We start from the raw sequence: 15,186 nt of genomic DNA on the forward strand, positions 1-15,186 counted from the left end.
TTTTTTTTTGTTTATTTCTAGGAGAGAGACAGAGAGAGAGACAGCGTGAGCAGGGGAGGGTCAGAGAGAGAGGGAGTCACAGACTGAAACAGGCTCCAGGCTCTGAGCTGGCAGTCAGCACAGAGCCCGGCCCCGGGCCTGAACCCATGAACTGTGAGATCATGATCTAAGTGAAAGTCGGACGCTTAACCAACTAAGCCACCCAGGCGCCCCGGAATGGCTGTGCTTCTGAAGTTTGTTTAAGAAGTCCTTCTCCACTCTTAGGTCAACAAAAGTCTTTTCCTGTACCTTCTCTTATTAGCACCAGGGCGCTGTGTTCATATTTAAGTCCTAAATCCACCTGGATTCCACCCGTGTGTATGGCCTTGGGCAGAAATTCAGATTTGCTTTGCTTCATAAAAGGACCAGTTTTCCCACCACAGACTCCTAAACAATCCATCTTTTCACTTTGATGTGTGCTCCCACCTTTATCAAGGTTTGAATCGTGTTGGGACACTTTCTGAGGTATGCAGCCAACTTGATCGGTGTCTGTCTGTTCCAGGTTCCCACTTGAACGTGACAGTGGTGTGTACTGTCTATCCTGGGTCTCCACCCCTGCCAGGGCATCTCTGTCCTATTTCATCCATCTTCAGAGGATTGGCATAGTTTTGCACTGACTTTATTTTTCAGAAGGAACTTGAGGAAACTTTTATCAAATGTACGTTGGATTCACTGTCCGTACTGCAGATGTCCTGATGACATAACCATCACCACACTCGCTCACCCATCCGAGAGGGTAGATTGTCCTCCCCGTATTCAGACCATCATCTGCATTTTTTCTCATGGTTAACACTTCTGCACATGGAAGTATTGCGTGTGTTTGATTAATTCCTAGATATCATATAACAGAGGTTTTCAAAGTGTGATTTGAGGACCCTGGGGTCCCGGAGACCCTTTCTGGGGGACCATCAGTTCCTTAATTTTCCAATGGATGTAGGGATGTATTTTCATCATATGCTTCAACGAAAACATCATGTTCCACAGGCTGAATGAAGAAGCAGATACATGTATCAATTTGTCTCCAAATTGTCAAACAAATGTGTAAAATTGTTTTTTTAAATAACCACTCTTCTCACTAAATGTTAATTTTGTAAAAGTAGTTACTTTCCTAATAATATGTTACTTATATTGACATTGAACAGGTTGGCCTTTTCTCCCCCCTCTATCCCTCCCTCCTTTCCTTCCTTCCTTCCTTTCTTCCTTCCTTCCTTCCTTCCTTCCTTCCTTCCTTCCTTCCTTCTTTCCTTCCTTCCTTTTAAAGAGAGACAAGAGAACACATGCCAATGGGGAGGGGCAGAGAGAGAGAGTATCTTAAACAGACTCAACACTCAGCACTGACCCCAATGTGGGACTTATCTCACAACCATGTGAAAAGGACCTAAGCAAAAATTAAGAGTCGGACTATCAACCAACTGAGCCTTCAGGTGCCCCATGGATGTATCCATAACTATATATTTTCAGAGAATCTCTGTGTTAATTTCTAATATGGTAAAAATGGAGAGTTATACTGCATCTAGACAAGATTTCATCAGCGTCTCAGATTTACTTGAGTGTGAAGAAAGCACCAGACCACAGTGCTGGAGAGCTGTTTCTTTACAGTTTGTGTCAGTGTTGGGAATGTTATCCTACTTTTTACTTAAAGTTCATACTTTGAGTGATTACTGCTGGGGTAATTCTGTGAGAAATACTGAGTGTTGTGAGCGGATCTAGTCTTCTTCAGACTGTGTTCTCTATTGCCTTGGTATGTTATGTCTTCAATCTTTTCCTTTTTCTGGGTGAACAAGCAAGCATGTTTCTTTCTTTCCAACCCTTATGTACCTTCTTTCTTTTTCTTACTTTATAGGACTGCTCACGACTTTCAGTTCCATGCTGAAGGACAGCAGAACCAGTGAGTATCCTTGTCATTTCCCAATTCTAACAGATGCAGTATCCATTTCGTATATTGTCTGAGATGTACTGTTGTCTAGATTCATGATCTTCTTGCTGGTCACCTACATTCCCTTTCTGATCTCACCAGATGCAGCATCCATGGCTGGTCAGAACTATAGCCTGGTGTCCGAATTCATCCTTGTGGGCTTCTCCACCTTCCCGCGCCATCTCCTGCCCGCCTTCTTCCTGCTATACCTGCTCATGTACCTATTCACCCTCCTGGGCAACCTGTTCATCACGGCCACCGTGTGGAGCGAACACAGCCTGCACACGCCCATGTACCTCTTCCTGTGCGCCCTGTCCACCTCCGAGATCCTCTACACCTTGACCATCACCCCCCGCCTGCTGGTCGACCTGCTCTCCGCCCGCCGCACCATCGCCTGGATGGCCTGTGCCAGCCAGATGTTCTTCTCCTTCATGTTCGGCTTCACACACTCCTTCCTGCTCACCGTCATGGGCTACGACCGCTACGTGGCCATCTGCCACCCTCTGCGCTACAATGTGCTCATGAGCCCCCGTGGCTGTGCCTGCCTGGTGGCCTGGTCCTGGGCAGGTGGCCCTGTCATGGGGCTGGTGGTGACCACGGCCGTTTTCCACCTCACCTTCTGTGGACCCAATGAGATCCACCATTTTTTATGTCATGTGCCCCCTGTCTTGAAGCTGGCCTGTGGAACCGATGTGCCCGCCGTGGCCCTGGGCGTGGGGCTGGTGTGCATCACCGCTCTGCTGGGCTGCTGTCTCCTCATCCTTCTCTCCTACGTCTTCATCGTGGCTGCCATCTTGAAGATCCCCTCAGCTGAGGGCCGGCACAAGGCCTTCTCCACCTGTGCGTCCCACCTCACTGTGGTCATTGTGCACTACGGCTTTGCCTCTGTCGTCTACCTCAAGCTCAAGGGTCCCCAGTCTCTGGAAGGAGACACCCTGATGGCCATCACCTACACGGTCCTCACGCCCTTCCTCAGCCCCATCATCTTCAGTCTCAGGAACAAGGAGCTGAAGACCGCCATGAAGAAGACCTTCCTCAGCAAATTTCATCTCTCCATCATCTAAGTGGCCATTGTGGACATGGTTTTAGAAGAGGGAGAAGGATGACCACCCCCTCATCTGTACAATGGGCTTAATAATGCCTACCTAGTAAGAATGGTATAACAATTTATGTGATGACACCCGTGACAGAGCAGGTGCTCAATAAATGTGAAATCTTCTGCTTCTTCCTCTCTTGGTTTGTGTCTTGGATATTAGTTTTATTTTATAATCAAACAGGATCACTGAGATAGAGTCTATGTACCAATCACCACCGCAATCAATTTGAAACATTTTGTGTCACCCAAAAGAGAAATCCATACCCATTCATTCACTCCCCCATTTCCTCTCTAACCCTTTTAACCCCCAGTCCTAGGAAACCACTTTTTCCCCCAAAAACATAGTTTTTTAAATTTTTAGTTGAAGTATAGTTGACACACAGTATTACCTTAGTTCAATAATACAACATCTGGTCAGACAACTGTCACCACGCAACGCAATTCCAACACCACTGACACGTTCCCTATGCTGCACCTTCATCCCCACGACTCACTCATCTGCTTTGCCTCTTCTGGACACTTTCTACGAATGGAAGAAGTATACATTAGGGAACCTTTTTGACTTTTTTTTCACTTAGCGTAATGTGTTCAAGTTTCCTCCATGTTGTAGAACGTATCAGAACCTCATTCCTTTTTTTTTAAAAAATTTTTTTTAACATTTACGTTTGAGAGAGAGACAGACAGAGTATGAGTGGGGAAGGGGCAGAGAGAGAGGAAGACACAGAATCTGAAGCAGGCTCCAGGCTCTGAGCTGTCAGCACAGAGCCTGACATGGGGCTTGAACTCATGGACTGGGAGATAAGAACCTGAGCTGAAGCTGGACCCTTAACCAACTGAGCCACCCTAGACCCCCAGAACCTCATTCCTTTTTATTGCCGGACACTATTCCCCTGTATGGGCATACTGGACTTTATCTGTCTGTTCATCGCTTGGTGAAGATCTCAGTGTTTCTACTTTTGCTATTTTGAATATTGCCACCAGGAATATTTGTGTACAAGGTTTTTGCTTGAATATATAGTTTCATACTGTTCCATATATGCCAAGTAGTGGATTTTCTGGATGCAATGGTAACTCTATGTTTAACTTTGAAGAACGTTGCAGACTCTTTTCCAAAGTGGCTGCACTGTTCTGTATTCCCACTAGCAGTGCAGAAGGGTTCCGATTTCTCCACATCTTCACCTGCATTGATTATAAACTGTCCTATTCATTGTAGCTATCTCTGTGGTGTGAAGTGTTATCTCACAGTGGTTCTGACTTACATTTCCCTGATGAGTAAACACGTTGTGTATCTCATCACATGCTTGGTGCCCATTTCTGTGTGCTTTTGGAGAAATGCCCTTGACACTCCACTGAGTTTTAAAATTGAGCTGTTTGTCTCTTTGTTAAGTTGTGGTTAATTGTTTAGAGTTTCTGGTTTCAAAGCCCTTAGCAGATCTGTGAGTTCTGAATATTGTCTCACATTCTGACTTGTCTTTTCATGATCCTATTGGTATTCTTTTCAGGACAGAAGACTTTAATTCTTTTTTTTAATTAAAAATTTTTTAATTTTTTTTTTAATTTATTTCTGAGAGAGAGAGAGAGGCTACGTGAGCAGGGGAGGGGCAGGCACAGAGAGGGAGACACAGAATCCAAAGACAGGTTCCAGACTCTGAGCTTGCTGTCACCACAGAGCCCGGCGCGGGGCTCGAACCCACAACCTTGAGATCATGACCTGAGCCAAAGTCAGATGCTTAACCAACTGAGTCACCCAGGCGACCCAAGATTTTAATCCTGATGACATCCAATCTATGTATTGTTTTATTTCATTGTTTTATGCTTTCGTTTTCATGTCTATTGCTTTTATTGTCATGAAACTATTGCTTAGTCCAAGGACACAGAGATTCACAGCTATGTTGTACTCTAAGAATATTATACTTTTAGCATTTTACACTTAGATCTTTGATCTGCTTGGAGTTAATTTTTGTGTATAGTGCGAAGTGGGGGTGAATCTTAGTTTTGGCTGGGTTTAGTGTGGTTGCACTCTGCTTGGAAATGACCATGTCTGAACTTCCACTGGTTCCCCGTTCCTGTGATTGTATAATGTTGTGGGGAAAGGGGAGTCACCACATGCATATGTGTGGAGTATACATTATTCAGATCGAATTAGCAAATAACAACATTACTTCTGGCTCTTGGGCTGCTGCCACTGATGCTGGCAAGCAATGGTAAAAGTTAGTGATGATCAGTATATGAATATATACTATGTGTTGAGCATTATACTATATTCATTACTTTTGTGTTTTTTTCATGTTTATTTATTTTTTTAATATTTTTATTTATTTCTAGGATAGAGAGAGACAGCGTGAAGAGGGGAGGGTCAGAGAGAGAGGGAGACACAGACTCTGAAACAGGCTCCAGGCTCTGAGCTGGCAGTCAGCACAGAGCCTGACACGAGGCTCGAACCCACGAACCGCGAGATCATGACCTAAGTGAAAGTCGGACGCTTAACTGACTAAGCCACCCAGGCGCCCCTATGTTTATTTATTTTTGAGAGAGACAGTGACAGAGAGCCTGTTCATGAGTGGGAAAGGGGCAGAAAGAGTGGAGTACAGAGGATCTGAAGTGGGTTTTGTGCTGACAACAGAGAGCCTTTTTCAGGGCTCGAACTCATGAAACCATGAAATCATGACCTGCACTGAAGTTTATGCTTTACCGACGCCACCATGGTGCCCATATATTCAGTACTTTTATTTTATTTTATTTTATTTTTTTAGATTTCTTTTTTTTTTAATTTTTTTAAGGTTTTTAAAATTTATTTCTAGAGAGAGAGCATGAGCAGGGGAGGGTCAGAGAGAGAGGGAGTCACAGACTGAAACAGGCTCCAGGCTCTGAGCTGGCAGTCAGCACAGAGCCCGACGCGGGGCTCGAACCCACGAACCGTGAGATCATGACCTAAGCGAAAGTCGGACGCTTAACCGACTAAGCCACCCAGGCGCCCCTATTCAGTACTTTTAATATAGCATTTCTTTATTCCTAAAAACCTGTAAATGGGGGGAAAAGGCAATTTGTGCCAGCAGAAAAATGGCTTGTTATTTATAATTTCCTGTTGCCTTTGAAGTCATAGGAATAGACATATTTTTGAGAGGAGCATTAGGTGTGAGGCTGCAGAGCAGGAGAGGGGAGAGGAAGAGAATGGAGGAGAGAAAGAGGGAGATTTTTGTACAGAGAGAAGTAGCCAGGCAAGGCAAGGAAAGAGGTTGTGGCTTCACATGATACAGTTGTGGGCTCTTCTGGGTGGGGAAAAGAGTGGGAGAGAGGTGAAGACCCTATTGCTGGTAATTATGGTACCTTTGGGGAAAGAGAAAGCAATTGGCTTGAGCCTGGACAAGAAGAACCTGGTGCAGAGAACCCATGTGTTACATTTTAGACAGTTTCCATGTGACATCAATTATATAAAGCTTTTTCCTTGGATGCCCGTGAAACCTTCAGTAATGTGTCATTGGCATGACCTTGCTGAGCTGCGCTGGTCTGCTGAATGCATTTCTGTCAGCTCTCACTGCAAAGTGGACACAGGAGGCAACAGTCTTCCTGCCTTGGGAGTCTATTCCTCTTCCCCCTGGGTCGCCCTGACATGGAGTGAAGGAAACAAATGGGAGGGGGCATCACCCATGCGACAGGTGGAATTCCCTCTAGTGAGCTGGCGCTTTAGTACAGGCAATGAAACCAAGGAAGAGAGAAAATATGTAGACAGTATTTCCAACATGCAGCTGCCACTACCTCTGATCCACCCACTCTTAGGAAGCACCAAACTCCACACCTGAAAAACAAACAATCCAGTGAAGAAATGGGCAGAAGACATGAACAGACACTTCTCCAAAGAGGACATCCAGATGGCCAACAGACACATGAAATGAATCTCAATGTCACTCATCATCAGGGAAATACAAATCAAAACCTCACTGAGATACCACCTCATGCTGGTCAGAATGGCTAAAATGAACAAATCAGGAGACATAGATGCTGGCGAGGATGTGGAGAAATGGGCACCCTCCTACAGTGTTGGTGGGAATGTAAACTGGTGCAGCCCCTCTGGAAAACAGGGTGGAGGTTCCTCAAAAAATTAACAATAGAATTCACCTATGACCCAGCAGAAGCACTGCTAGGAATTTACCCGAGGGATACAGGAGTGCTGATGCATAGGGGCACATGAACTCCAATGTTCATAGCAGCACTCTCAACAATAGCCAAATCATGGAAAGAGCCTAAATGTCCACCAAGTGCCGAATGGATCAAGAAGATGAAGAAGATGTGGCTTATAGATACAATGGAATACTACCTGGCAATGAGAAAGAATGAAATCTAGCCAGTTGTAGCAACATGGATGGAAATCAAGGGTATTATGCTAAGTGAAATAACTCAGGCAGAGAAAGACAGATACCATAGGTTTTCACTCATATGTGGAACAGGAGAAACTTAACAGAGGACTATAGGGGAGGAAGGGGAAAAATAGTTAAGGAGAGGGAGGGAGGCAAACCAAAAGAGACTCTTAAGTACTGAGAACAAATGGGGGGTTTATGCGGGGTGGGAGAGAGGAGAAAAGGGGTGATGGTCATGGAGGAGGGCACTTGTTGGGATGAGCACTGGGTGTTCTATGGAAACCAACGTGACAATAAACTATATTTTTTAAAAAAGTCAGCACAGCAATATCTACCTCTCTGGTTCACATTTCCTGAAATGAATCTTCTCTCAAATTTTGCTTTCTATCTGTATTTTGAACATTTTTTCTTCCTTTCATGCATAGTATCCATTTCTTCCTAATTACCCAACTTTTACTGGTGAAATGTGTATTTGGGTTGGTAATTTGCCAAATGTTAGCAGCATGTGACCTCATTCAGAGCTCACCCTCTTTATATTGATTCCATTTGAACTTTCCACTACAGATGACTGGGAAATTTTTGAGAAGGAATTCAGACACGGAACTAGGGTGTAGCCCCAGCATGGTGGCCATCCCTGCTGGGGAAGGAGGAAGAAGGCTCAGTGGACATGACTCAGACTCTCTGCTGAGCCCGGCCTGGGAGAGCTTCCTGGAGGGGCTCCTGCAACCCCCTGTGGCCATGGCCGGTCCCTCGGCCACATGGGGTTCATGATAATGGTCTGTGCTTCACGGAGCTGCTCGGGGTTTATGTAAGATCATGAGGGCACTTGTGGGGATGAGCACTGGGTGTTATATGGAAACCAACTTGACAATAAACTATTTGTAAAAAAAAAAAAAATCATGCCCCTCAAATGCTTAGTATACAGGTCCTGGTGCATAGTAAGAATTCAAAATAATAGCAATTATTATTATGGCTACTATTAAAACCCCTGTGGAAAGCTCAGGGTCTCTCTTCAGCCCCACCTGGGTTGAGTCCCACTTCAGAGCCTGTCAGTGCCTGTAGTCATTTTTCTTTTTTCTTTTTTTTTTTTTTTACAGATAGTTTATTGTCAAATTAGTTTCCACATAACACTCAGTGCTCATCCCCATAAGTGTCCTCCTCTATGCCCATTCCCCCTTCCCCCCCACATCCCTCAGTCCTCAGTTTTTGTCAGCATTCAAGAGTCTCTCATGGTTTGCCTCTCTCCCTTTCCCCCACCATTTCCCCCCTTCTTCTCCCCCTTGGTCCTCCGTCAAGTTCCTCCTAATCCTCCTATACGTGCAAACATATGATATTTGTCCTTCTCTGCCTGCCTGTAGTCATTTTTCTAAGTAGGAATGGAAAAAGATAGAAAGAAAAATCTAGTCTTTTCTTTAAAAAAATTATGCTGGGATCTCTAATTAAAAAGTTGAATTGAATGCTGAGAACAAACTGAGGACTGATGGGTGTGGGGGAGAAGGGGAGTAATGGGCATGGAGGAGGGCACTTGTGGGGATGAGCACCGGGTGTTATATGGAAACCAACTTGACAATAAACTATTTGTAATAAATAAATAAATAAATAAATAAATCCTCCCATAAGTTAAAAAAAAAAAAAAAACGTTGAATTGGGGGGATGCCTGGGTGGCTCAGTTGGTTAAGTGTCTGACTTTGGCTCAGGTCATGATCTCACAGTTTGTGAGTTCTGTATGACACTTCAGAGCCTGGAGCCTGCTTGGATTCTGTGTCTCCCTCTTTCTCTGTTCCTCTCCTGCTCACACTCTTTCTCTCTCATAAATAAGTAAAGATTAAATTTTTTTTTTAAAACATTGAATTGGAACAGTCTGGTGCTGGGTGGCATTCCATCTTTGAGAGGATAGTGCAAATCTTGCCATGACTATGCCCTGTCGGCTGTATCAACTCTGAGCTGTGTGAAAGCTTAGTAAGTATTGTGTGGTGGCTTTCTCCTTTTAATACAAAACTCTACCATGTTATCCACATGAGTTAAATAAATTTGAGTAATTATTTTAAAACAGTGCTTCTAGGGGAGCTTGGGTAGCTCAGTCAGTTAAGTGTCTGACTTGATTTTTGGCTCAGGTCATCATCATGTCAGGGTTTGTCAGTTTGGGTCTCGCATCAGGCTCAGCTGTGCTGATGGTGTAGAGGCTGCCTTGGGATTCTCTCCCTTTTCCTCTCTCTGCACCTCCCACCTTGTTCTCTCTCTTTCAAAATAAATAAATAAACTTAAATAATAGAACAGTACTTACCCAAAACTCCAAACCAATGTTGGGTTCATTCCTTATTTCTTCCTATAATAAATATCTCCATATGTATCAATACTGTAATGTAATATTATATGTTATATTGCATTATATTTTACTAAATTATTGTTGTATAATATATTATATAACATTATATAATATTATACATAACAGATAATATTTCTTTATAATAATCACATTAATATATAATCATATATATTATAAAAATATATACTGTGTTACTACTACGTTATATTAATGATTACATATTATCATTGCATTTATAAAATTAAATTATATTACATATTATATGTAACATAAACATAAATATAGTATGTGAAAATAATATAATTTATTAATATTAATAGCATGTGTTAATATATAATATGTAAAGATATACATAATAAATTATTTAATATATTTTTACATTATATATTTTTTCATATTTTTCATATTTTATAATTATGCTATACAATTATGTTAATTATAATATTAATTATAGTTATATAGGGAAATGTAATATGTAATATTATAATATAGGGAAATATAATATATACCATACAATATATGAAATATAAACTATATATTATGTTAATATATGCTACATTAATATAGTATATTATATATTATGTTAATGTATGCCATATTAATATAGTAATTTACATATATACAATATTACAGTATAAATATATATAATTTAAAACACATTACATTTTATAAAATGAGATAATACAATTAGAAGCACACTATAATCTATTATATATTGTAATCGCACTAAAACATTACTTACTCACAAAATTGAGTTTTCCAGTCAATTAACAAATATTTATTAAGAACCTACTATGCGCCAAGCATGGTAGGGCTACAATGGTATCCAGACAGAGTCCCTGCCCCCAGGAGCTTCCATCCTAATGGGGAGATTAACAGGGGAAAAGAGTACCAATGTGTGCTGTGCTGTACGGCAATCATGCTGTGTACAAATAATTCATATAAACTACCCTGCAGTGCACACACAGGGTCTCCGTACCATGTGACAGCGCTAAGAGCATCAAGAGCTGAGGGTTGACCTGCCCCGCCCCCCCAACCCCTTTCCAACAAAGTTATCGAAATCCCTCACATTCTGTGGAAGTAAATGACTCTGGCAAACAGAACAGCTGTAGCTGCACACGGAAGCCGGGCTCCCTCCACCCCAGGCCCCGAAGTCTGTGAGGACGGGGCACACCGAGGTGTGAGCGGGGCTGCGTCCTTCGGGGGGTCAGGGAGAACTTGGGCCTGCTTTCCCAGCTTCGAGGGCAGCATGCACCCCCGGCTCATGGTTCCCGCCTCAGCTACTCCAGGTCCTCCTTCCGGTGTCACATCCCCTACTTCCTGTCTCTGGCCCCTCATGCCCTCCCCACCTTGTATAAGGACACTTGCAATTATAGCAGCCCTTCTGGGTGATCAGCGTAATCCCCCTGTCTCAGGTCCTTAACTGCATCTCATCTGCACATTCCCTTTTGCTGGACAAGGGAACACAGCCGCAGGCTCTGGAGAAGCACATCTGAGCAATGGTGGGGGCATCAGTCAGCAACACCGGTAATGAGTAAAATGATGAATGGACCCCCAAAACTTCTGTAGCCGGTTTTCTCAAGGTCTCATTGTCAGTGTTAATGAGGCAAGTGTGTCATGAAGTCCCCTGGAGTCAGTGTTTCCCTCTGACTGTGCACAAGGGGTGTATGCCTAGGGCTGCACCTGCCCCCTTCCCTGAAAGGGGCCTGTTCCTTCTAATGACAGCCTTTTCCTCCCGGTCAGCACCACACTTCTCTCTGCAGGTACCTGAGAGACGGGTTCCTGATCACCAACTGCACACATATGCACATTGTAATCGATTCCTCCTTCCTGTCTTCACGGTGCTGTGGCCTGGGACAAATGATCTATCAGATTTGCATTTTCTATGTTTCAAAAACATGAATACGAGTAGATGTAGGTCATATCTGAATGTGGAGAAATAATAATTTATTTTGAGACTTAGAAAAGTGAATGCATAGGAAACCCTTCCCACCACATTTAGCAAACGCCAGGCATTCATATGTGACAGCGATCTTTAGGTTTATTATTATAAAACCCCTTCAGCCTGCCACTCCAGTATCTGGCCACAGCTTTGAGTAAGAATTTAAACCAATGGAAGTCCCCTCCTGGATGCTCAAACATATGATTTCCCAAACCCCAGCATGGGAGTCAGACAGACCTCAGGTTGCATGGTGGAGGTGTGACCTCCAACAACATTTCTCATCTGCATAAAGGGGGTACCCACACCTTTTTCCTCTCTTTGTCCCATCTTGACATAACACTGTGCCCTCCAGCACATTCTGCAGATAGATCCAAGTAAACACAGGAATAAGAAATCTATGTTTTACTGAAAGTAATATGGGAAAAAAGGGAAATGGATTTCCTTAAGATGTCAGAGAGCAACACTCTTTAAACATTCAGTATGTTCTTACTCAAGCACTGAATCTTCTCCCCTTTCTCTCTCTGTCACTCTCGCTCTCTACTTTCTTTCTCTACCCTGCATTCTGACATGCTTCACTCAACTCATCTCAACACAAGAATCTTTTAGGGTCTATCACCTCCAAAGAAGGCAGTAACTATGAACATGGAACCATCTCCTTAGAAGAAAATAGTGAATGCTCTTTTGTGCATTTGTTACAAGTAAAAAACAGTACTTACACAACAGTGGACACAGTGCCTGATAAGTAAAACCCCACTGATGGTAGCATTTATAATTATGCTTACTTTTGTTTATTCCTATGGTGAGGGAAATTTGAGAAAGTCCTCCCTTGCTTGTCTATTCAAGAAGAACCATGGGCATCAGTGCCCAGACACATCCCAGTGATGCTCCCCACTGGTCCAAACAGAGATAACACATTCTTAGACACAGGTAATGGGAAGGAGTTCATTGCATGGGATCAAGAACAAGAGATGCTGATCACTAGAGCCTATGTAAGAGGGGGGTAAAAATTTGGGAAAACTAATGCCTATCTTGCTCCAACACCCTGTGCATCCAACAATACCTATTAAGTATTTCCATATACTGAATTCCTACAACTGTCCCCTAGAGATAATCATTATTCTCAGTCCTTCAGTCATATTCCTCACCACCAACTGGCCATCAGGAGCTTGGAGGAATGAGTTTTCTCTGGATGCTTTTCTTTATGGCATTCTTGAGCTCCTTGTTTCTGAGGCTGAAAATGATCGGGCTGAGAAAGGGGGTGAAGACTGTATAGGTGGTGGCCATCAGAGTGTTACTGTCCATAGAATGGGGTCCCTTGGGCTTGAGGTAGATGATGGAGGCAAAGCCGTAGTGCACAATGACCACAGTGAGGTGGGACACACACGTGGAGAAGGTCTTGTGTCTGCCCTCAGCAGAGGGGATCCTCAATATGGCGGCCACGATGAAGACATAGGAGAGGACGATGAGGAATAAACAGCCCATTAGAGCTGAGACACATACCAGGATCACACCCAGCGTGACAGAAGAATTCTCATTCCCACAGGCCAACTTTAGAAGGGAAAGTACATGGCAGAAAAAGTGGTGGATCACATTAGACCCACAGAAGGTGAGGTGAAAAACTATCAGGGTCACCATCATTCCCATGACTGAGCCACCGGCCCAGGTCCAGGACACCAGACGGGCACAGCCACGGGGGCTCATGAGCACATTGTAGCGCAGAGGGTGGCAGATGGCCACGTAGCGGTCGTAGCCCATGATCATGAGCAGGAAGGAGTGTGTGAAGCCGAACGTGAAGGAGAAGAACATCTGGCTGGCACAGGCCGCCCAGGTGATGGTGTGGTGGGTGGAAAGCATGTCAACCAGCATGTAAGGAGTGATGACAACAGTGAACAGAATCTCGGAGGTGGACAGCGCGCACAGGAAGAGGTACATGGGCGTGTGCAGGCTGCGCTCGCTCCACACGGTGGCCGTGATGAGGAGGTTGCCCAGCAGCGTGAACAGGTACATGAGCAGGTACAGCAGGAAGAAGGCGGGCAGGAGATGCCGCGGGAAGGTGGAGAAGCCCACAAGGATGAATTCAGTCACCAGGCTATAGTTCTGACCAGCCATGGATGCTGCATCNCCCCACCTTGGGCCTCAAATGAACTCATGACCCTGAGATCAGGAGTTGAATGCTCTATTGATTGAGCCAGCCAGACACCCCTTGAGAGTAAATTTTAGAGTGAAACTATAATGTACAAAAATTGTCAGCAATACTTTGGTGATATTTCATCCTCCTCCTTATTGAAAAAGTAGTTTTGAAATCAGTGATGTACAAAAACAAAAGTGCAAGTTTTTTTGTGTTTTATAAAAACTATACACGTTGAAAGAGCTGAATGAGTATTTTCCAAAAGATTATTTTTATTTATTTATTTTTTTAAATGTTTTTTATTTATTTCTAGGAGAGAGAGAGAGAGAGAGACAGCATAAGCAGGGGCAGGTTGGAGAGAGAGGGAGATACAGAATCTGAAATAGGCTCCAGGCTCTGAGCTGGCAGGCAGCACAGAGCCCGACGCGGGGCTCAAACCCACAAACCGCGAGATCATGACCTAAGCGAAAGTCGGACGCTTAACCGACTAAGCCACCCAGGCGCCCCCTTAAAAATCTTTTAAAATGCTTCTTCTAAACACTAAATCAATGGGGACGTTCTTAACTTACTAAGAATACACAGTACAAAGCTAGCAAATAGTACACGCAGTGGGAGACAATAGATGCATTATTTTAGCATCAGGAACAAGCCAAGGTTACTCACTGTCTCTGCTGTTCATTAGACGGGAAGTGAAGCTGGAAGTGGTGCTTGAGAAAAGATAAAGAAAGAAGGAATATCAAGATTGGAAGGGAAGAGACATGATCATCTACCTAGGAAGGTAAAAGAATGAAGGAGGAATATATTAGAACAAAGACAGACACATGCTGCCAAAGACAAGGTCAACCTCCCAAACTCAGTATTTCCTGTAGAATTACACCCGTAATAATCATGCAAATCCTCCAAAACCTAAAAATAGAACTACCCTATATTCTAGCAATTACACTACTAGATATTTATCTAACGGATACAAAAATACTGATTTGAAGAGGACATGCAACATTATTGTCAATAGCTAAACTATGGAGATAGCCCAAATGTCCATTGATTGATGAATGGATAAAAAAGATGTGGTATGTATATACAATGGAATATTACTCAATGATCAAAAAGAATGAAACCTTGCCATTTGCAATGACATGGATGGAGCAAAAGTGTATTATGCTAAGTGAAATAAGTCAATCAGAGAAAGACAAATCATATGATTTCACTCGTACGTGGATTTTAAGAAACAAAACAGATGAACATATGGGAAGGAGGGGAAGAGCAGAAAGGGAAACAAACCACAAGAGATTTTTTTAATGTTTATTTATTTTTGAGAGAGAGAGAGAGACAGAGTGTGAGCAGGGAAGGAGCAGAGAGAGAGGAAAACACAGAATTTGAAGAGG

The 15,186-nt window shown here is 43.3% G+C and overlaps 2 protein-coding genes across 2 annotated transcripts; one reads left to right on the plus strand and one right to left on the minus strand.

The window, feature by feature from the left end:
* Nucleotides 1-2,067: 2,067 nt before the first annotated feature.
* On the plus strand, nucleotides 2,068-3,060 carry LOC120239240 (olfactory receptor 10H1-like). Its single transcript, XM_039243426.1, has one exon. It carries the CDS (start codon nucleotides 2,068-2,070, stop codon nucleotides 3,016-3,018), a length of 951 nt encoding a protein of 316 aa, XP_039099357.1. The 3' UTR covers nucleotides 3,019-3,060.
* A 9,771-nt stretch (nucleotides 3,061-12,831) lies between these two features.
* Nucleotides 12,832-13,782, minus strand: LOC120239241 (olfactory receptor 10H4-like). The gene has a single exon (XM_039243427.1). The coding sequence runs from the start codon at nucleotides 13,780-13,782 to the stop codon at nucleotides 12,832-12,834; it is 951 nt and encodes a 316-aa protein (XP_039099358.1).
* Between the last annotated feature and the right edge of the window lie 1,404 nt (nucleotides 13,783-15,186).

The sequence above is a fragment of the Hyaena hyaena genome, unplaced genomic scaffold, assembly GCF_003009895.1.
Source record: "Hyaena hyaena isolate Hyena2069 unplaced genomic scaffold, ASM300989v1 scaffold_227, whole genome shotgun sequence".
Classification (NCBI taxonomy): Eukaryota; Metazoa; Chordata; class Mammalia; order Carnivora; family Hyaenidae; genus Hyaena; species Hyaena hyaena.